Here is a 24168-nt window from a genome sequence, read left to right on the forward strand (position 1 = left end):
TGCTGATGCCCCAGTGAGCCAGGTGCGGTTGGAGGTTGGGATGGAGTTTGAAACTCTAAGCCACTTCAGGAAGGCTGTCCGAAAGTTTAATATCAATATTGGAAGGAGCATATTCTTTGCTCGTTGTGATTCTACAAGATCGAAGGCCATATGCTATGATGAGGACTGTCCTTGGCAAATATACTGTGCCAAGAGAACATTTCCAGCAAGTTATCAGGTAAAGACATTCGTGAATGAACATACCTGCAACAGGGACAATCACTGTAAGTCAGCAGATGAAAAATGGGCCATAAATGAGTTAGAGGAGAGGATACGAGTGTAGCCAAACCTGACAGTGAGGGAGGCTGACCAATACTTCAGATCCGAGTATGATGTACTAATCAATGAAAGGAAAATTTATAGATCTATGAAGAAAGCAAAGGAGATGATTGAGGGTTCTGAGATTGCACAGTATGCACGACTTCGTGATTATGCTAACGAGATATTGAAGACTAATTCAGGATCGACAGTAAGGATCCACACGAATCCCATGCCTGATTCGAATCCTATTTTTTTGAGGATCTATGTTTGCTTTGATGCGTGCAAGAAGGGGTTTGTGGGTGGATGTAGACCTTTTATAGGGTTGGATGGGACATTCATAAGAGGATATTATGGGGGCAGTTACTGACAGCAATAGGACAGGACGCAAATAATCATATCTATCCTATTGCCTACGCAGTTGTAGAATCAGAGAACAAAGAGAGTTGGAAGTGGTTTTTGGAGATACTCCAGGAGGATGTGGGAGATTTTCAAGCTAATGGGTTTAACTTCATGTCAGATATGCAGAAGGTACTTGTGCATATTTAGTTGTTAAGTCTATTAGGGCAAGTTTATGCCTTTTTTCTCTCATTTAAGCATGTTATATTGATGTATGTCTGATTCATGTGTTTAGGGACTTTGAGGTTAGGTCTTAATTTGGTTAAGATTTTGGGTTGTCTTGAGATATCATGTATGGACTTGTTTAGGTCTATTTTTAGAATTTCATTGAAAGCTCATAACCTAATCATTACTGGCTTAATATTGAATTCTGTTTCTGGTTGCAAGTAGTTCCCAGTCTACAGTATGAATTCTGTTTTGGAATGATATTGAATTCTGTTTTGGAATGAGAATGATACTTTATTGTTGGGAATCTGGTTTAGCTATAGTTAAGTATGTTTTGGAATGAAGCTGATCCTTTATTATTGGAAACTGGTTTAGCTAAATACGCAATTCTGTTTTGCAATGGGACTGAAATTGGAACGTTGGAATCTGGTTTAGCTAAATATTGAATTCTGTTTTTGGATTGTTGGATTTTTGATAGCTGTTTACTTACATGCATGTCTACAGGGGCTAATACCGGCCGTACAAGAAATTTACCCGAATGCCAACCACAGATTCTGTACAATGCATATATGGCAAAATTTTCGCAAGAAATGGAATGACTTGCAGCTGAAAATGTGCATGTGGTATTGTGCCAAGGCTACCACAACACAAGATTTCAATGCTGCCATGGAGAGACTAAAAAGGATCAACGCTGGGACTTGGGAGTACCTGGATAAGATAAGCCCTAAACAATGGAGCAGAGCTCATTTTAGTGAATACCCTAAGTTAGACAACTACACCAACAACAACTGCGAAGTGTTTAATGCCAAGGTGAAGAAGATGAGGAGTAAGCCGATAATTACGATGTTGGAGGAAGTGAGGTGCTACGTAATGAGGATTATGGCTAGAAACAAAAAGGTTTTAGTTGGGTACAGCGGAAGGTTAGCTCCAACCCAACAGAGTAGATTAGAAAGGGAGAAGCGAGAGAACAATAAATGGAGGCCTCTGCCTACTGAAGATGACGCAGGAAATGTGACAAGAAAGGAATGGTGTCTTTTTTTTTCCAATATTACATTCATATAGAATGTATTTTGAGTAGGCTAAAAGTAAGTCAAATAAACTCATGAACCAAATTGAACTTGATTAGTTAGCAGGTTAATAAGCTGAGCTTATGAGCCACGCAAATTTAAATTTGAATTTGAATTCAAGTATTAAATAAAGAGTAAAGTATCGTTTTTGTCCTGACGTTTGGGGTAAATCCTATTTGTGTCCCTAACGTTTAAATCGTCTTATTTGTATCCCTAACGTTTGTAAAAGTGATTCAATGTTATCCTTCCGTCAATTACACATCATGAACGCTTTAGTTTTAGTTTTAAAAACCTCTTCTTGAAGTTAGAATATAAATGTTTGGGATAGAATCGATGATCTACTCCAAAAAATAGCTCATCAAATGTTAAAACTAATTCCTATAACATTTACATAATTTACTTTTCTAATAACATAATTGAATCTAAACCCAAATAGTAGGTATAATATTAAAATCGACCACATCCAAGTGAGACCTAATTGAGAATGAATACATCCAAGTGAGAATAATTGAAAAATATAATATGATTTGTTAGTATAATTGATAGTAGGATAACATTGAATCACTTTTATAAACGTTAAGGATACAAATAGGACAATTTAAACGTTAGAGACACAAACAGGACTTACCCCAAACGTTGAGGACAAAAATGATACTTTACTCTTAAATAAATTAAGCTTGAACTCAGACAATATTAATTTATTAGCTCGTGAACGAATTATATATATAATTTATTATAATTATTTGTATTAATATATATTTTATACACATATATACATATATAATTTTTATATATTATTAATTTATTATGACAAACGATATAAATTATAATCGATAGAAATATAAGTTTTTATTTGAATATAATTATAAAATGTGTTCATGTTACTTAAGTTTGTTCCTAAGTTTTTAGGGAGTTAAGTTTAAACTTTGGGTTAATACTCAAATTCGTTTCTGAAAGATTACTCATTCTTTAAATTAGTCTTTAAATAATTTTTTTTAGTTATATTAGTCTCTGAAAGATAAAATATAAGTTAAATTAGTCATTCCGTCAGTTGGATGATGACTGTAAACCCCGGTTAAATTAGTAAATAATTAGTCAATAAATTAGTTTTTAATAAGGAGGATTAGAAATGTGAATATTATATTAAATTAGGATAGAGCTCGTCGAAACGAGAATTTTGACACCAATTTCAAAAAAATCGGTCAAAAATTAGACCGAACGGGCCGAACCGGTTGAACCGGGCCCAAACCGGGCCCATGGGCCCAACCGGCCCAGCATTTAATGAATCCAAGTCTCTCTTCTTCCCCATTCAGCAGAGGCAGCGTGAAACACATTTAGGGGAAGAGAGAAACGAAGAACGTTTCCAACCCTCACGGTAAATTTAATTTGCCGTAACTCCTCCGTCCGAGCTCCGATCGCCGCACCGTTTGTGGCCACGCGTCCATCGCGTCGAGCTCTACATTTCTACCGGAACAATTTGATAGGTAAATCATTCTTTTATTCTCAGCCTCTTCTTCCCCAATTTTTGGGAAATTAAGTGGAGGTATTAAATTTCTTTACTCTTTGATGTTTTAGGATCCAATTAGCTTGAGAAAAACGTTCACTCTTACTTATGTGAAGCTTGGGTAAGGTGAGAAAATCATAATTCCATTTTAATTTCATTTAATTTGAGCTTTGAGTATTAAATTGGGTATATATGTGTTATAAATGTGTATTAGGTTGTAAATAAATAATTGGAGCTTGAAATTGTGAATACTGGAGCTTGGAGGAAGCGGATTAGTTGAGGTTTTGAGGGCTGTGTTCTTTTAGAAAAATTGTCTTGGAATAATTCTTGGGAATCGGCTAAGGTATGGTTTAGGTTTCTTGCATTTAATATATAATGTTCTGTGAAAACTTAGGCTAGATGACCATAGGATAAGTTGGAATGCAGGTGTATATTTAATGTTTAGTAATGGGTTGATGAATATGCTTGGTTTGGTTTGGTGATTTGTTTGTAAGATGATATTGGTTGCTAGTTGGATCTTTGAAAGGATATGTGATTGAATTGTTGATTAAATGGCTATATTTTAGTTTGGTTGAATGATGATTGATGAAAAGATATGGAGCTTGTTGAGGATTATTGTTAGCAATTTGGATTGGTGGTAATAGGTTTGAAAATAATTGGAATGGAAATTTTGAATGAAAAATGAGGTATTTTGTGTTAAAATCCTAGGATTTGTGAACTATGATTTTTAGTTGAATTTTGGTTGTTGGATTTGAATATTGTATGAGTATAATTATTGATCTGAGGTAGATTTATTGTGGTGATTGTTATGATGATGAGGAAGGGTATGTTGAATTGAAAAGAATACAGGTTTGGACCCGAAAAGGGTGGCAAAGTCCGAGTTTTAGAAGAGATGCTGCCGAAATTTTATAAAAATTAGAGATTTTGTTTAGATGATTATTTAAAAAGATTTAGATTCAAAGGTTATATGGTTTGATTTTGAGTTATTAAGAAAATGAGCATGTTTTAAGTTTGATTCATTTAGAAAAGAATGAATTATGTTTTGAATTGAAACTATTGATGGACGGAATGGGAGGTGTGATAATGAAAGATAAGGATTGAATATGATTGATGTATGATGATGAATGAGATGTGATTGAGAATGATGTGGATGTTGATGAATTATAATTGAATTATTTATATGGCTTGAATAATTTAATGATCTGAGATACGAGGTTCCCTGGATTAAGTGCCGTGGCTTGCCACCACGTGTACCAGGTTGAAAACTCGATACTCTGTTGACCCTACGACGTAAGTGTGACCGGGCACTATATAAATTCCCGGGAATGTTACCCCCATTGAGTAATATTGATTATTTGAGATAAAGCTATGCATAGACTCTTGGGATGCACGTCGGGGGACAGTCTAAGGACAATTCAGACTTGTCGGGTTGGCTGGATAACCGACAGATGAGCCTCATCAGCCATAGGAGAGGCATGCATCATCTACATATTACTTGAATTACTTGCTTGTGCTTTAATTGGGTGTGCCTATATGTACTTGCCATGTTAAATGTGTATTTGTTACCTGCAGTATTTGTAACCTTCTTGTGTTTACCTTTATCTGTCTATTTGTCTGTGAAAATGCATGATGGAGTTGGAGGTATGGAGGAATGGCAGTATGAGACCTAGATTTAAGATTAAGTTAAGTTAGGTTTAAATATTCTTAGAAACCACATTTTATGGCTTCTGTTTAATACTTTAAACTCTATAATCTGAGTGTCGACGTTCTAGGATTGCCTCTGGCATTCCCAGGACCTTATATATTATGTGTGTGGCACCTTTACCATACTGAGAACCTCCGGTTCTCATTCCATACTATGTCGTTGTTTTTCAGATGCAGGTCGAGAGGCATCTCGTTAGGCGTCTGGACTCTTGAAGCGGAGTGGTTACTGGGTTATTTTGTTATGCTATGATGTATATATATGTACTTAGCTTTCTCTCCACATAACTTATTCTTTTTTATCCTCCTAGAGGTGTATGGAGAGGTAGGATTTATTTTATGTACATTTGGGTTTTGGATATGTATATATATGTATATATGTGTGTATATTCTCCGGCCAGTCTTGACTTCGCAGGCTGAGTCAGGAGCTCGTTATTGTATCTTTGACTCTCTGTTCCTGTTTTGGGTTACTTTACACTTGACAGCGGTAGCTTTCTTAGCACGCAAGTTAACTCGTTTTTCGAGCGTTGCGCTTTTATTTCACGATTTCTATTTCCTCTATTCTTCAAGGCTCCTAGCATATTATAATTCTTCTGCTATTATATATATACATTTTATTTTAGAGATCGTAATACCACACCACCTCTGTTTTACGACTTAAGCGTAAAGCTCTGAGTGGTAGGGTGTTACATTATGGTATCAGAGCAGTTCGTTCCTATAGAGCCTGAAAGATGGACTGATTGTGCTTCTGTACATTCTCTGTATATGTGTCTATATGCTATTAGGATATCTGACTGATATATATAGCATAAACGTTTGTGAGCATGCATTTGGAACTTAAAGCATTAGACCTGTGATATTAAGACTGATCAACTTAATATCACTTGTTTAGTGTGTATAAGGACCAGATGTCGACTCGCAGACGCGGTCGCGAGCGAGGTAGAGGTAGGATAGGCATCGTTACTCCTAGCCCGGTAGGGAATGATCCAGTAGACTTTATGGCTACTCTGGGAAATATGGCTGTAGCTATGCAGGCAATAGCCGAGGCACTGGATAATAAGATAAATCAGGGTAATTACGGGAATAATAATGATGAGGATGTTCCTATGACACTTGCTTTATTTCTGAAAGTTCACCCTCCGACTTTCAGGAGAACCTCAAATCCCACTAACGCAGATAATTGGATTCAAGCTATGGAACGGTTGTTGCAGGCCCAACAGGTTCCTGAGGAGCAATGGGTTGGATTTGGAACTTATCAACTGCAAGGTGAGGCTCAGTATTGGTGACAGGGGACACGATGTATCCTGCAGGCAGGTGACGCTGTGATAGTCGGGAGATTGGTTATTTAAGAACCATGTTTTGCTTGATTGTTCTGAGAAGTCAGTACAGTTTATGCTGGAAGGGTCAAAAGCACCTGTTGTGGTGAATAATTACTATTTAGACTCTATGATAGTAAACTGTTCTGGAACTGAATGTCAGGGTATTATGTTATTAACTACGGGAGTATTATATGATGATCAGAGTTTAGAGTAGATTCCGGTTGTATGCGAATTTACAGATGTGTTTTCGGATAATATTAATGAATTTCCACCTAATCGGGATGTTGAATTTGCAATTGAGTTGGTGCCTGGAGCCGGTCCGATTTCGATTACTTCTTACAGGATGTCACCTTTAGAAATGGCTGAACTGAAAGCTCAGTTGGAAGATCTGTTGGGTAAGCATTTTATTCGATCAAGTGTTTATCCGTGGGGAGCATCAGTGTTGCTGGTAAAGAAGAAGGATGGGAGTATGCGGTTATGTGTCGATTATCGGCAATTGAATGAGATCACTGTGAAGAATAAATATCTGTTGCTTAGAATCGATGATCTAATAGATCAGCTACAGGGTGCCGGTGTGTTTTCTAAGATTGATCTGCGATCTAGGTATCATCAAATAAGGATTAGAGACGAGGATATTCTGAAAACTGCTTTCAGAACGCGTTATGGTCATTATGAGTATATAGTGATGTCTTTTGGGTTAACTAATGCCCCGGCAGTATTTATGGATTATATGAACAGGATTTTCCGACCGTATCTGGACAAGTTTGTTATTGTCTTCATTGGTGATATTCTTGTTTATTCTAAGTTTGAGGAGGAACATGCTAATCACTTATGAACTGTGCTGCAAATTATGAGAGATAGGAAGTTATATGCTAAGTTATTTAAATGCGAGTTTTGGAAGAGTGAGGTAAAGTTTCTCGGTCACGTGGTGAGTAAGCAGGGAATAGCCATGGATCCTGCTAAGGTAGAAGCAGTGATGAAATGGGAGTGATTAACTTCAGTAATAGAGATTAGAAGTTTTCTAAGTTTGGCGGGATAGTATCGGAAATTCATTAAGGAACTTTCATAGCTCGCCTTACCTTTAACTAAGTTGACTAGGAAGGATACGCTTTTTATTTGGACCCAGAGTGTGAAGAGAGTTTTTGAGCATTAAAGCACAGATTGACTACTGCACTCGTGTTAGTATTGTCTGAACCAAGTGAGCCGTTTGAAGTGTACTGTGATGCATCGCTGAAGGGCTTGGGGTGCGTTCTGATGCAGCACCAGAATGTTGTAGCACACGCCTCACGGCAATTAAAGCCGTATGAGATGAACTATTCGACACACGATTTAAAACTTGCTGCTATTGTGTTTGCTTTAAAGATCTGGAGGCACTACCTCTATGGTGTTAAGTTTCATGTTTTCTCAGACCATAAGAGTTTGAAGTATCTTTTTGAGCAGGAAGAGTTGAATATGTGTCAGAGGAGGTGGATGGAGCTTCTGAAAGATTATGATTTTGAATTGAATTATCATCTAGGAAAAGCGAACGTTGTGGCGGAGGCTTTGAGTCAGAACTCTTTATATGCAGCTTGGATGATGCTACGGGAAGAAGAATTACTAAGGGTATTTCAAGGTTTGAATTTGGGAATCAGAGAAGAATCTGGAATTTTGTGTTTGAGTCAGTTGCAGATTTCAAGTGATTTTAAATTATAACTTCTGAAGGCTCATCGAGACAGTGAAGCGTTACGTAAGGTATTACCAGCAGTTGAACAGGAAAAACAGTGGAGAGTGTCAGAAGGACAGGATGGTTTGTGGAGGTTTAAGAACCAGATTATTGTGCCAGATATTAGGGACCTGCGACAGAGTATTTTGAAGGAAGCTCATAAGAGTGGATTCTCAATTCATCCAGGGAGTACTAAAATGTATCAGGATCTGAAAGCGATGTTCTGGTGGCCAGGTATGAAGAATGATGTGGCATTGCACGTATCTAAATGTTTAACATGTCAGAAGGTTAAGATTGAGCATCAGAGACCATCAGGGACCCTTCAGCCTTTAGAGATTCTACAATAGAAATGAGAGAGTATCGCAATGGATTTTGTGATAGGTTTGCCTAAAACCCGATCTGGTTGTGATGCTATTTGGGTGGTTGTGGATCGATTGACGAAATCAGCTCACCTTCTTCCTATCTGAATAAGTTGCACAATGGAGGAATTGGCTCAAATGTATATCAAAGAGATTGTCAGGTTACATGGCGTGCCTTCTACCATTATATCTGACAGGGATCCTCGTTTTACATCAAGGTTCTGGGGAGCTTTTCAGCATGCATTTGGGACTCAGTTAAGCTTGAGTACTGTGTATCACCCTCAGACAGAGGGTCAGTCAGATAGAACTATTCAGACCTTGGAGGATATGCTAAGGGCTTGTATTTTGGACCAGCCAGCGAGCTAGGATCGGTATATGCCATTGATAGAATTTTATTATAATAATAGCTATCATGCGAGCATCAGAATGGCTCCATATGAGGCTCTGTATGGCAAGAAATGTCAATCTCCATTATGTTGGTATGAAATTAGAGAAAGGAGTTTATTAGGGCCTGAGATGATAGCTGAAAACGACTGAACAGATAAAGAAAATTCGTAGTCGAATGCTTATAGCCCAAAGCCGCCAAAAGAGCTATGCTGTTCAGAGGCGAAAGCCTTTGGAGTTCAAAGAAGGAGAACATGTCTTTCTGAAAGTTACACCAACCATTGGAGTGGGAAGAGCTTTTAAGACTAAGAAACTAAATCCCCGTTATATTGGACCGTTTGAGATCTTGAAGAGAATTGGACTAGTGGCTTATAGAATTGCCTTACCGCCGTATTTTTCGAATTTGCACGATGTGTTTCATGTGTCACAGCTTCAGAAGTATACTCCTGACGCAAGTCATGTTCTAGAATCGGAACCAGCCCAAGTAAGAGAAGATCTAACACTTCGAGTAATTCCAGTGAGAATTGATGATACTAATATTAAACGATTATGCGGGAAGGAAGTATCATTGGTAAAAATAATTTGGAGTCGAGCTGGTATCGAGGAACATACCTGGGAACTCGAATCAGATATGCGAAAGGACTACCCACATCTCTTTTCAGGTAATTGAATTTGAATTTTGAGGGCAAAATTCTTTATTAGGTGGGTAGAATGTAAACCCCGGTTAAATTAGTAAATAATTAGTCAATAAATTAGTTTTTAATAAGGAGGATTAGAAATGTGAATATTATATTAAATTAGGATAGAGCTCGTCGAAACGAGAATTTTGACACCAATTTTAAAAAAATCGGTCAAAAATTAGACCGAACGGGCCGAACCGGTTGAACCGGGCCCAAACCGGGCCCGTGGGCCCAACCGGCCCAGCATTTAATGAATCCAAGTCTCTCTTCTTCCCCATTCAGCAGAGGCAGCGTGAAACACATTTAGGGGAAGAGAGAAACGAAGAACGTTTCCAACCCTCACGGTAAATTTAATTTGCCGTAACTCCTCCGTCCGAGCTCCGATCGCCGCACTGTTTGTGGCCACGCGTCCATCGCGTCGAGCTCTACATTTCTACCGGAACAATTTCATAGGTAAATCATTCTTTTATTCTCAGCCTCTTCTTCCCCAATTTTTGGGAAATTAAGTGGAGGTATTAAATTTCTTTACTCTTTGATGTTTTAGGATCCAATTAGCTTGAGAAAAACGTTCACTCTTACTTATGTGAAGCTTGGGTAAGGTGAGAAAATCATAATTCCATTTTAATTTCATTTAATTTGAGCTTTGAGTATTAAATTGGGTATATATGTGTTATAAATGTGTATTAGGTTGTAAATAAATAATTGGAGCTTGAAATTGTGAATACTGGAGCTTGGAGGAAGCGGATTAGTTGAGGTTTTGAGGGCTGTGTTCTTTTAGAAAAATTGTCTTGGAATAATTCTTGGGAATCGGCTAAGGTATGGTTTAGGTTTCTTGCATTTAATATATAATGTTCTGTGAAAACTTAGGCTAGATGACCATAGGATAAGTTGGAATGCAGGTGTATATTTAATGTTTAGTAATGGGTTGATGAATATGCTTGGTTTGGTTTGGTGATTTGTTTGTAAGATGATATTGGTTGCTAGTTGGATCTTTGAAAGGATATGTGATTAAATTGTTGATTAAATGGCTATATTTTAGTTTGGTTGAATGATGATTGATGAAAAGATATGGAGCTTGTTGAGGATTATTGTTAGCAATTTGGATTGGTGGTAATAGGTTTGAAAATAATTGGAATGGAAATTTTGAATGAAAAATGAGGTATTTTGTGTTAAAATCCTAGGATTTGTGAACTATGATTTTTAGTTGAATTTTGGTTGTTGGATTTGAATATTGTATGAGTATAATTATTGATCTGAGGTAGATTTATTGTGGTGATTGTTATGATGATGAGGAAGGGTATGTTGAATTGAAAAGAATACAGGTTTGGACCCGAAAAGGGTGGCAAAGTCCGAGTTTTAGAAGAGATGCTGCCGAAATTTTATAAAAATTAGAGATTTTGTTTAGATGATTATTTAAAAAGATTTAGATTCAAAGGTTATATGGTTTGATTTTGAGTTATTAAGAAAATGAGCATGTTTTAAGTTTGATTCATTTAGAAAAGAATGAATTATGTTTTGAATTGAAACTATTGATGGACGGAATGGGAGGTGTGATAATGAAAGATAAGGATTGAATATGATTGATGTATGATGATGAATGAGATGCGATTGAGAATGATGTGGATGTTGATGAATTATAATTGAATTATTTATATGGCTTGAATAATTTAATGATCTGAGATACGAGGTTCCCTGGATTAAGTGCCGTGGCTTGCCACCACGTGTACCAGGTTGAAAACTCGATACTCTGTTGACCCTACGACGTAAGTGTGACCGGGCACTATATAAATTCCCGGGAATGTTACCCCCATTGAGTAATATTGATTATTTGAGATAAAGCTATGCATAGACTCTTGGGATGCACGTCGGGGGACAGTCTAAGGACAATTCAGACTTGTCGGGTTGGCTGGATAACCGACAGATGAGCCTCATCAGCCATAGGAGAGGCATGCATCATCTACATATTACTTGAATTACTTGCTTGTGCTTTAATTGGGTGTGCCTATATGTACTTGCCATGTTAAATGTGTATTTGTTACCTGCAGTATTTGTAACCTTCTTGTGCTTGCCTTTATCTGTCTATTTGTCTGTGAAAATGCATGATGGAGTTGGAGGTATGGAGGAATGGCAGTATGAGACCTAGATTTAAGATTAAGTTAAGTTAGGTTTAAATATTCTTAGAAACCACATTTTATGGCTTCTGTTTAATACTTTAAACTCTATAATCTGAGTGTCGACGTTCTAGGATTGCCTCTGGCATTCCCAGGACCTTATATATTATGTGTGTGGCACCTTTACCATACTGAGAACCTCCGGTTCTCATTCCATACTATGTCGTTGTTTTTCAGATGCAGGTCGAGAGGCATCTCGTTAGGCGTCTGGACTCTTGAAGCGGAGTGGTTACTGGGTTATTTTGTTATGCTATGATGTATATATATGTACTTAGCTTTCTCTCCACATAACTTATTCTTTTTTATCCTCCTAGAGGTGTATGGAGAGGTATGATTTATTTTATGTACATTTGGGTTTTGGATATGTATATATATGTATATATGTGTGTATATTCTCCGGCCAGTCTTGACTTCGCAGGCTGAGTCAGGAGCTCGTTATTGTATCTTTGACTCTCTGTTCCTGTTTTGGGTTACTTTACACTTGACAGCGGTAGCTTTCTTAGCACGCAAGTTAACTCGTTTTTCGAGCGTTGCGCTTTTATTTCACGATTTCTATTTCCTCTATTCTTCAAGGCTCCTAGCATATTATAATTCTTCTGCTATTATATATATACATTTTATTTTAGAGATCGTAATACCACACCACCTCTGTTTTACGACTTAAGCGTAAAGCTCTGAGTGGTAGGGTGTTACAATGACGTGTCACGTTAAGTGCTACGTGTCACATTAAGTGCCACGTGTCACAAGATGATTGGTTGATGTGTCAGGTTAGTGACACGTGGTACGCCACATGGCAGGCCAATGACACGTGTCACTTGACATGTATGAAAGTTTTTTATAATCAAAATAGTCCTGAAAGTCCAGACGTAAGTCATTTTCATCTCTAAAATTTTAAAAATTAATCAAACTAGTCTTTATATAATTTTTTTTATTTTTTTCTTCATAATATTAAATTTGAAAAATATTTTTTTATACTACTAATTTTAATAGAAATATAATTGACAAACAAAAAATAAGTAATTGTATCTTTTCTTCTTAAAAATTTTTTCAATAAAATTATTTCTCTCCTTTAATTCTTCTCAAAATCTCTCTTATTCTTTTCTATTCTAAAACCTTTTTATCACATTATTACATTTTGATGGAATATATATATATATATACTCAAAATTAAAATATATGTATTTGTTAACTTAAACAAAGTTATATGTTCAAAATCAAAATTTATGTATGTTAACCTAAACAAAGTTATACCACTATTTTTTTCTACTACATTTTTTTTCATTACGGTATTATTTACATATAGGATGTAATGGTAGTGATATGTAGAGTCAAAATTCAAGAAGATCCACAAATTTTGCTTCCATTCCAAACTTTACAAAATATTAAAAATTTGTGACTTAATTATTATTATTATTATTATTATTATTATGCTAAACGAATTGCTTCTTAAGCGTAATACGTGCAAAGATCATAATAATTTTTTGTGTGTTTCATATGTTTGAGATAGATTATATAATTTTGCTTTTAATTTCCCAAATCAATGAGATAAAATGAAATAAGAAATATTATACCTATGCATAACACAAGCTATTCCGCACTAGTACATTATATAAATAGCTAGATATGTTTCATATTAAAATAAAATTTCTTGTGTTTTAAATGAAATATTTAAAAAATTAAATTAGAATATTAAGATTCAAAAAGTGATTCCACAAATTAGTTTTTCAATTATTGAGTTTTACTATATAAATTAAATAATAATAAAAATTATAATTTTAAAAAAATTTAAAAGATTTAAAATTTAAAATAATTACTATATTATTTAGTAAAATTTAAAATATTAAAATTTTAAATATATAATCAACAATAATTTGATAAACTCATTTAAATAAAAAAAATTCACATAAAAAAATTACAATTTAAAAATGTAATATTTTAAAATACAAATGATAAAATTAATTATTTTTATTATTTTATGTAAAGAGAATTTTGTTTATTAAGGTTTAAAAAATAATATTAAAATTAGTAGTATCAAAAAATATGTTAAATGTAATATTATAAAAAAAATTATATAAGGACTAGTTTGATTAATTTTTAAAATTTTAGGGATGAAAATGACTTACGTCTGGACTTTCAAGGATTATTTTGATTATAAAATTTTTTTACATGTCAAGTGACACGTGGCACGTCACTGACCTGCCACGTGACGTGCCACGTGTCACTAACCTGACACGTCAACCAATTATCTTGTTAAACGTGGTACTTAACGTGACACGTCATCATCCAACTGACGGAAGAACTAATTTGACTTACATTTTATCTTTTAGGGTCTAATATGACTAAAAAAATCATTTGAGGACTAGTGATCTTTCGGGAACGAATTTGAGTATTAACCCTTTAAACTTTATAAATAGGCTCAATTATTAATAAGTTGAATTCAGTTTTCGTGAGTCGAACTTGAATTTGGCTTCACTCGACTCAACTCGTAATACTAATTAAAAAAAAATAGTAAAGTTATTTTTAATTTTCAAACCATTTATTAATTTTTTAGGATGCCAAATTGTATTCACTTAATCACTTCCTATTTTATTTGTTTTTGGTTCAATTATAGAAACTTATTTAGAAAATGCTAAAACTATAAAGAGGTTAGTTAGAAGTTAATAATTAATTTAGCCAAAAGTATTAAACTAAATTAAATTTTTTTCACAAAATAATTTTTACATGCAGAAAAAGCGAATAGCTTTCGACAACGCAGGTTCTCTCAGATCTCTCTCTCTTTCGCATATCAAAAACGAAGTGTAACTGCAGATTGAGATTTGATTCCAAAACCATGGAGCTCAATCCATCACTCTCACCCAACATAATAACCTTCAGGTTCCATTCCCACATTCTCCCTCGTTTTTCTCACCATTTCTCTGTCACTGTTCTATTTGGATCACACCTTAATCGATTCAATTTTCGAGTTTCAATTTGATTCTGTTTATCGTCATCTGTTGCTGTTCTGTATGATCGCATGTTTTTTTAAACGAAGAAGTTTTCTTTTTGTTTTTGTTTTGGGATTTTGTGGTGCATGCACACATGTCTTGTAGCCCAAGCTTTAAACGTTATGTTAGGATCATGCCATGATCAAGAATCACGATTACGTGAGTGTCATGTTATCGTAGACAAAGGCGTTGAAATCAAATTAATAGACATTTGGACGAGAAAATTGTTAGAAAACTAGGTTTCATTGGGTATATATAGATATATATACCAATGTATAGTCAGCTGAAGTGGCAGATGCTTAGCTTCTTCACTTAATCGATTGTATTGGGTTCAAGTCATGGAAATTGAGTAATTGATACTGGGGAGGACTTTGTTGTGTCTGAGATCTCGTTTTCTCGAATAGGACTATCTACTTATTGTTCCACCAAAAGAAAAGAATCAAGTATAAGCAGGGATGATCACAGGAAGAGACGAAAGGGGGAGTTGGGACCAAAAGATAAGCAATATAAGTTCAGATTTAATGATATGAAAAACCAAGAAGTGAGGAATCAAACCATAGTCCCATGGTGAGGTAGGAAAGTGTGTAATGCTTGTTAGAATTTTGTATTCTAAAAAATGTCGTCCAATATGTTACACCGGAAATTAGTCTGAGTGTGTTGTTAATTACCGCGTAACTGTCTTGTGACCAACTGCATTGGCGGTTATTGAGACAGTTTGTTCTCTGATGGTGAGAACATATATAAAGTCATCTTTTGGTTCCCAATTCTGATCATCAAAAACACTCTGGTTCCATCTCGGTTGGTGGTTCAAGAATTGAAAAATTCCAAATTGAATCAAGGATTCTCAATTAAACAAGGCTATGGCTGGAGGTATGTTGATTACTGTGATTAAGAATTTTCTAACAATGCTGTATGAGTTTGTGATGTAACTTTCAAAGGTTGTCTCAGCTCCTGTAATTTCATTGTCTGCTGCTATAATTTCTGTCATGAACTTCAGTTACATTATTCCAATTCTGTTGCAATCCTGTATGAATAATTGGTGGGCCCTTCCTCTCTTTTGAAATGAGTCTCATGCTAGTGACATGATGTTTCATGAGATGATTTTCTTTTGTTGAGAGGGTATTTGGATTATTGGTGAACGTGAGCTTTGTATTTTTTTAATTATTTTTTTTGTGATAGAAATGGTGGAATTGTTGTTGATTAATGGGGGTACTGGGAAAATGCGGCGTGCTGAGGTGACAGTTGAGGAACTGCTGGTGGACAGAGCAGTCAAGGAAGAATGCACATATGAGAATCTTCCCAAAAGGCTGCAAGCAACTGTGTCTTCCAAAGATGAATGGCACAAAAGGTTAGGAAGAGGAAATATACCTTTGTTCCTGCATGTGTCTTCTGTAGTGGACTAGTAGTATAGTATTGCTTAAATTTTTTTTTTTTAGGGGCTATAATTTATATTTTAACGATTTAGTTATCTCAGCTGAAATGGCAATTGTTTGACAAATCTTTACTGGTGAATGCTGATTCTCAATGAGTCATTACGAAATTGAGCAAAACTGAGCTAGGGCCTAAGTACTCATAATTTAAAGCCTCATAAATTTGAGATAGCATTTTGCTGTGTTGCACTCATATTCTTGTGTTCAAAGGGGATGGAGAACTCTTTTTAACGCTTTCATAAGTCTTTTCTCAATTCCTAATATAAATTAGTTGTTTTCCTAAAGTTATTGTGCCTTAACTTAATAATCAAATCACAATATACTCAAAGAAAAAGCAACTTTTGAGTTTGATAGATAATTCTTGTTTGCGAGTTTTTCAATTAGATTTTCATGATTGTGATACTTCACTCTAATTTTAGGGCTCATCCGTCAACTATCATTATTGTTTTTCTTGTATATATATAATCATAATGTTGCCTTCTCTTGTGCTTGCCATGGAAATTTCATTCAGGGTAGTTCAGCACTGCATAAAGAAGAGACTTCAATGGAGTAGTTGTTATGCCCGGAAAGTCAGTAAAGAAAATGAATATTATGACGAAATGATACCGTACTTGCGAAAGCATCTTGCTGTATGTGGTCTTCTAATGTCTGTTACTCCAATTTGAATTGTATATCAATTGTTAAATATATGCATATGTTCTTTTATGCATTTGGAGAAATCAATTTTGATGATTATGTATTTTAGGAAGAAAATTTAAGTTTAATTCCTCAAAAATTTAAAATACTATATTGCAATTAACACAGATCTTTCTTATGCTTTAATTTAAGGGTCTGGGTTTTGATCAATAATTTAATCATATTATGTTGTCTTTTTATTTAAAAACATTTCATTTTTGGGCTAATACATTTGTTTCTAATATGCCACTTGCAGCTATTTCCATATCACTTGTCAGAGTACGTGTGTCGTGTAATGAGAGTATCAGCTTTCAGATATTACTGTGATATGCTTTTTGAAGTAATGAAAAATGGTACTTGTTACTTGCTTGTTTCAATCGCATATGAATATTCTCCATGATGTTCATGCTTAATTTTTGCTGTATATAGTATGAAATCAAGACATTTTTTCTTCTTGATTTTTTCTTTCAAGTAGGGAAGAAAAATGCTATCACCACTATTACTAGATACTTTTGTGGCATTTGCTTTTGCCACTAGACCTTTTGGTTTTACATTGTTACCATAGACAATAAGATGTGGAAAATATAACTTCTTGTTTGATATTGTTTCTAGTTGTTATAATATATTACATCATTTATAGGAACTTAATCAATTTATAACTTATTATTGAGTTCATAATATTATATGTACTTTTATTGTCTTCCTCTTCACTTGTTTGATATTCTGCTTGAAGATAGATATGTGAAATTGTAAAGGTTTGTTTGAATAAAAGCTGGCTTCCAAATGTTTTGTTTTTTCTTTTTATGTAGAGCAACCTTATGACAGCATCCCAAATTTTAGTGCCGCGGATGCTTTAAGACTTACAGGAATTGGGAGAAATGAATTTATTGATATAATGAACAAGTGCAGATCTAAGGTACTTCAAAGATTCGCCTATATGTTAGATTTGGTGGCATTATATGCTTCATAGAAAAACTATCCTTTAGCTTTTATTTCCCTGCATATTATATCATGTATGTAACATCCCTTTTACAGAATAGGATATATGTGTAATGAGGGAGGTAGTCGAAAGAGAATTGCAAATTATAATGGAAAATAATTTTAAATCCTTGAAGAATAAAGGCAATTTCTTTGATATCAGCAGTTTTATGCCTTTGCCTAGACTCATAGCAATTGTGATGAACAATCTTGTCTATATGTATTTATTTTTGGATGACTTTCAATTTTCCCTCATAAATTTGAATTTTGTTAGTCCATGGACTTTATGCCCCTTGTCCGAATAATGATTTGGATTTGATAAAATTCTCAACTATATTTTGACATGCCGTTATGCTTAAAGGCAGGCTGGCAACGTTTATCAGTACTGTCTCACCCATCGTTTTATCTTTTGGAGTATCCAGAAAATCATGTGGAAAATAAACAAGTCAATAGCAAGAGAACATTTGCCTACTCAACCTGTGGATTTTCCAATTGAACCATGGTGGGGAGTTTGCCTTGTCAACTTTACATTAGATGAATTTAAGGTGGGGACTACTTGTCAACCTTTTGAAACAAAGGAACTTATAATAGCGTTCATATAGGTTGCGTTTGTTTACAGAGACAGGACACTGAAACAGGGACACAGAGACACAAAATTGTGTTTGGCAGAGGAGACATGGACAGAGACAATGTGTCCAGAGACACTGAATTAGTGTATTTTGTGTCCATCCTAACAGGAAGGACACGGAGACACTAACAAGGGATACAACTTATTTTTTATTTTTTCTTTCATTATTTTTGTTAATTTTTTATAATTATATTTTTTATTATTATATTTTTCATCTCAAATTTTTTGAATGAAAAAAAATGAGAATAAATTGGATTTTCATAATTTGTTCTAATTTTTCACCAAACAGAATACAAGAACACAAAATTTTGTGTTTCTGTCCATCAGTGTCTTGTCCTGTCCTGTTCTCAGTGTCTTGTCCTGTCCTGTTCTCGGAAACAAACGCAAAGTGTTATTTTGACAATGAGAGAAACTATCATGTTCCTTTTTTCTTTTACTTTAATAGAAACTCTCCGAAGATGAAATGGCCACAATAGACAAAGTCTGCAAGGAAGAGGCAAATTCATTTGTCATGTTTGATGCTGCTGTTGTAAGGGCTCTTAGCAAACGAGGACTGGTCTACTTTGACATTCCTGTCTATCCTGATGACCGACTCAAAGGTATGTTCGATGTGCATTTTGATTGGAATTTTAAAGAAAACTTTTGTTTTTTCAGAAAAAAGGTGTAGGTTGATGCAAATGAGGTTTACTTATTTTTGTAACTTAATCTTTCAATGATTTCACCTTTTATTTTGTTAATGTTCAAGCATGTTGATAATGGTGTACTTCTAAATATATACCAGTTCCTTTTTGAAGGAATTACATTTTTCTACCCATAATTTAGCATAAGATTGTACCGGGATCATGCTTAGGCTTTGTTGCTTGGACACATGACTAGTAATATTTAAAAATATTAGGCTCGAAGAATATATATACTGGGTTTGAATATGCATTGTTTTATAATTAATTGGGTAGTAGAAACATAATACACAAATTGTAAGGAAGATCCTAAGTGCATGTATGACTTTAAAAACACTATTTTCAATGTATATGTTTCTCTAAATGACTTCAGTAATATTTATATTTATGGTGGTTTAGTTTCCAGGCTTGAAGGTTTTGTCTCTAACAGGGAGCAGTCTTTTGAAGATCCTATTGAAGAGTAAAGCAGTTATTTTATGAATTTCTTTAAAATTTTGTTTAAGTTTTTTGTTTGCATATAATTCGAATCTAATGCTAAACCTTTTCTCTCAGTTTGGTGTATGCAGTTTTTGTTGTTTCAAATGAAAATGCAACTGTTAGTGAGTTGGCAACAACGCTACAGGCTGATTTGTCACATCTGCAGGCAGCTGCTGCTTTTATGTGTAGATTGGGATGGGCAACAAAAGCAATGGATCCTCAACCTGTTGTTCTAGATACAAGTATACCTGGTTCTCCTAAGAGTGTAAGTGGTGACGAAGATGCCTTTAGTGCTTGTTTGGGTTCAGAGAATCAGCTTGTTGATGGTGAATCCATTCAAGGGGATACTCCACGTTCAAAGAACCATGGCCATCGTTCTTCTTATACTCGTGTTGCTTTCATGGTTGATGCCAATATTACTTCATATCTTATGATGGGTTCTGTTTCACCAGGTTTATACCTTCACTCTCCCATCCCGAAGCATAAAATTTGTTTGCTATAATTTATTTTTTCTGAATTTGTTTTTCAAGTATGGACTCGAAGTTAGCTGCTGTTATAGAAAATTTTGTTATAACCCAAACTAAGGTTCCTCATGATTTTTTTTAAGTGATTGAGTGGATGACTAAGCTACCAATATTTGTTATATCTCATGTATAAATTTCCTAGTCCTACAATTGAACTTTGTCCTTTAGTCTCAATAATTTCCAGTACAATTGAAAAACAATGCTCCTTTAAGTTTCCAAGTACCAACATTTGTAAATGTTTGTTTTGCTAGAGAATTGAACAGTTTGGCAGCAATCTGGTTTTGTGTATAATTGATTTCCAGGGTATGATAAGCAATGAAGTCGACCTTTCAAAAATAGAGTTGATCACCAGTTTTACAAGGTTATCGAAAGAATTCAGTAAAAACTCGTGGTGCTGTTTTCTTATTTGATAATGTGTTGTTTAATGAGAGAGAAAAGCAATCATGTAACCACTTTTGGGAGAGGAAAATTTGATTATCAACTACAGCATTATGTTGTTACTTCATAATCTCCCCCCATTTTCGGCTTTTGCTTCTTAAGGAAAATGATGATCCTCTTGCTGCTTATGGTGCCAACTTACATCATCTATTTTTCTTTTCTCTTGCTATTCGTTACTAAGTTCATCCATTAATGGAAAGCACACTTTCTGTCGAACTTTTCAGGTCTGAAATCTCATGCAGTAACACTATATGAAGCGGGGAAGTTGGGTCATGCCAGCATTGATGATCTTTGCAAGGATCTTAGTACTATAGAGGGTGTAACATTTGAGGGAGAACTACAGGAATTCGCAGATCATGCATCTAGTCTGCGTTGTGTATTAGAATGTCTACAATCAGGGGGAGTACTAACTACCGTAGCTAAAGAGGAGGAAGAAATTGATAAGACGAGTGTGGTTACTTCAAGCAATGATGAAGCTAAAGAGGAGGAAGGAATTGGTAAGACGAGTGTGGTTACTTCAAGCAATGATGAAGCTAAAGAGGAGGAAGGAAATGGTAAGACGAGTGTGGTTACTTCAGGCAATGATAAAGCTAAAGAGGAGGAAGGAATGGTTACTTCAAGCAATTATAAAGCTAAAGAGGAGGAAGGAATTGGTAAGACAAATGCAGTTACTTCAAGCAATGATGAAGCTGAAGAGGAGGAAGGAATTGGTAAGACGAGGGAAGTTACTTCCAGCAATGATGAAGCTGAAGAAGAGGAAGGAATTGGTAAGACAAGGGAAGTTACTTCAAGCAATGATGAAGCGGAAGAAGAGGAAGGAATTGGTAATATGAATATGGTTACTTCAAGCAATGATGAAGCTAAAGAGGTTGAAGGAATTGGTAACATGAGTATGGTTACTTCAAGTAATGATGAGTCAAGTTCTGTGATCACAGCAGTATCTTCTGCAGGAAAGTCAGAAAACTCTCGTATTTCAGAGGCTGATATAAACAATGATAATTTATTAGATTCAGAAGAGCATGAGGGGACTTCTATTTCCTCTGAACCTGTTCCTAGTAGTATGAAGGATGAAACCCATTATAGTCCATCGGAAGATGACAGTAGTCACATTCATAAAGCTAGTAAGTCAGACACACATATCCCGGTTCTTGAGAATCCATTAATACTTGGAATAGAAAAGCTAAAAAAGAGAAAGAAATATCGTGTAGATATCCTCCGCTCTGAAAGTTTGGCTTCTCTTGCACCAGCAACTCTTAATCGTCTATTTATTCATGATTATGATATAGTTGTGTCCATAGTGCCTCTTCCCAGTTCATCAATTCTTCCTAAACCCACAGGTCCAATTCATTTTGGTCCTCCTGCCTATTCTTCTATGACTCCATGGATGAAATTGGTATTATACTCAACTATAGCCCGTGGTCCTTTATCAGTTGTTCTGATGAAAGGACAGTGTCTGAGCCTACTTCCTGCTCCATTGGCTGGTTGTGAGAAAGCCCTTATATGGTCTTGGGATGGTTCAGCAATAGGAGGGTTAGGAAAGAAAGTTGAAGGGAATTTAGTAAAGGGTAGTATACTCCTACATTGTTTAAATTCGCTTCTTAGATATTCGGCTGTGTTGGTGCTTCCTCTCAGTAGGGCTGATCTTAGTAAATCCGGAAATGTAATTACTTTGGATATTCCTTTGCCCTTAAAGAACTCAGATGGGACTGTTGCCTCCATAGGAAAAGAGTTAGGACTGTCTGAAGAAGAAAATTCTAAGTTGAAACCTCTCTTAACTGAGTTGGCAAAAACGGCAGAACTGTCGTCAGTTGGTTACATTCGCCTGTTGAGATTATTTAGTGGACGAGAATCAAATAAACTCTCTTCTGGCACATATGATTGGGTTCCATTAAGTGTGGAATTTGGGATCCCGCTATTTAGTCCAAAATTGTGCAGTAACATATGCAAAAGGATAGCTTCATCGGGATTGCTTCAGTGTGACTCATTTAGTGAACACCATGATGCAATGGTAAGCTTAAGGAAAAAGTTACGCGACGTTTGTGCCGACTATCAATCAACCGGTTCAGCCGCAAAGCTTCTTTACCATAAAGAGCAACCCAGGGACTTCTCTGGACCAATAACAAACTATGCTAGCGGAAGATGGAATTCATTTAGGGATGCTGCTTCTCCCATTTCAGGGACATCAACTCCACAACAAAGGGTTAAACTTGCTAATCGACAACGCTTCCAAACTGGAGTATTGTGCTTCGATGGAAGTAACATCAGGTTTGCTACTGAACATTTTGTTAATGCATAACTTACTTCTTAGATAGAACCATAGTTAATTTCATAATTTTGATTTCATAATCAACTCACATGTGTTGAATGGTGCATGCAGATCATATGCATTAGCTCCTGCTTATGAAACTTCCACAAGAACTATTGCAGAAATGCAGCATACAGATACAACTAATACTGAACTAGAAGAAAATGATAGCAAAGAAGCAACCCTCCCCGGCGTTAATATTATTTTTGACGGTTCCGAGTTGCATCCATTTGAGATAGGTGCTTGCCTCCAAGCTCGCCAACCGGTTTCCTTAATAATAGAGGCTGCAACTGCTTCAGCATCTGCAACAATCAAATAGTTATGAAGTCATTCCTATACATTACTCCTCTTTGATACACATGAATGACAATGCTGTGTGCCATGTGCCAATGTTAATGCTACTTCCTGTTTCATGGTTGATGATTGTGCACAAAGTTGGCCTCAAGTTTGAAGGTAAGGTTCATTATGTTTTGGTAGACACTTCAATGGACTTGGTTTCTGTACTCCTTATGACTTAGTAGTGCCTGTTGTATTTGCTACAGATTTCTTCTAAATCAGAATATTCAAATCAGTTGGAGAGATGGAGCTCTGGAGACTAATTATTTAATGGTCTTTAAACAATGTAAATACATATATGACATGAATTTTCTTACTCATGTCAGATAGTGCACTATATTGTAGGGATTCTTAATTAAAATAATAAAAAAATAGTACTCTACCCAATTGTCCTCAACAAAATTTTCATTATACTTTGTTCAGTTATTAAATTTTTTTGATATGGTGGTAGATTGTTGACTTTTTGTGAATTTGTTATACAGGTAAAAAGATTTACGAGGAGTAAATATGCCGAATTTGTACATAAATCATAATAGGATATTTTCACTAAGTTTAACGCCTTAAAAAGGATTATGAATAAACGAATATCCTTAAATTTGCATATAAATTGTTACAAGCTATTGGATTTTATGATTTATTCATATACTGTATCAGTTTACAAAGATTGATGAACAAACAGAGACTCCTAAATAATCACAAATAATAAGAAGTTGTATGTATTAATGTAAAATCCTTTATCTATATCTATAACCAAATAGTCAAATACACATACACAACATGTTAACTTCAGAATTATACCCCAATATATTCATCATAAATTAAAACTCATAATAAATTATCACAAACTCAATTTATAATCCACTGAACATAAAAGTAACTATTTTTTAATTACTATTTATAACATCCAAAAAGTTCTATCCAATCAACAAATTCAAAATTCTATCTAAATCATTTGCTTAAAGAAGTGG

The 24168-nt window shown here is 35.1% G+C and overlaps 2 protein-coding genes and 2 long non-coding RNA genes across 5 annotated transcripts; all 4 read left to right on the forward strand.

The window, feature by feature from the left end:
* The first annotated feature begins 406 nt into the window (after positions 1-406).
* On the forward strand, positions 407-1923 carry LOC140180467 (uncharacterized). The gene is made up of 3 exons (XM_072221648.1): positions 407-508; positions 610-828; positions 1366-1923. Exons 1-3 carry the CDS (start codon positions 407-409, stop codon positions 1921-1923), a joined length of 879 nt encoding a protein of 292 aa, XP_072077749.1.
* A 1311-nt stretch (positions 1924-3234) lies between these two features.
* Positions 3235-5591, forward strand: LOC140180854 (uncharacterized). Its single transcript, XR_011874887.1, has 4 exons — positions 3235-3412; positions 3504-3558; positions 3647-3775; positions 5308-5591. It is a non-coding gene; the product is annotated as an uncharacterized lncRNA (long non-coding RNA).
* A 4262-nt stretch (positions 5592-9853) lies between these two features.
* Positions 9854-12209, forward strand: LOC140180855 (uncharacterized). The gene is made up of 4 exons (XR_011874888.1): positions 9854-10030; positions 10122-10176; positions 10265-10393; positions 11926-12209. It is a non-coding gene; the product is annotated as an uncharacterized lncRNA (long non-coding RNA).
* A 2272-nt stretch (positions 12210-14481) lies between these two features.
* On the forward strand, positions 14482-23602 carry LOC112766882 (uncharacterized). 2 transcript variants are annotated; one of them, XM_025812784.3, is made up of 12 exons: positions 14482-14622; positions 15912-16080; positions 16674-16791; positions 17094-17190; positions 17647-17753; positions 18238-18360; positions 18889-19042; positions 19520-19580; positions 19673-20049; positions 20784-22824; positions 22937-23317; positions 23407-23602. In XM_025812784.3, exons 2-11 carry the CDS (start codon positions 15914-15916, stop codon positions 23181-23183), a joined length of 3492 nt encoding a protein of 1163 aa, XP_025668569.1. In that variant the 5' UTR covers positions 14482-14622; positions 15912-15913; the 3' UTR covers positions 23184-23317; positions 23407-23602. The 2 variants fall into 2 exon arrangements, with proteins under 2 accessions (XP_025668569.1, XP_025668568.1); XM_025812783.3 differs by lacking the exon at positions 14482-14622 and adding an exon at positions 14643-15602.
* The last annotated feature ends 566 nt before the right edge of the window (positions 23603-24168 follow it).

This window comes from Arachis hypogaea, chromosome 17 (assembly GCF_003086295.3).
Source record: "Arachis hypogaea cultivar Tifrunner chromosome 17, arahy.Tifrunner.gnm2.J5K5, whole genome shotgun sequence".
Classification (NCBI taxonomy): Eukaryota; Viridiplantae; Streptophyta; class Magnoliopsida; order Fabales; family Fabaceae; genus Arachis; species Arachis hypogaea.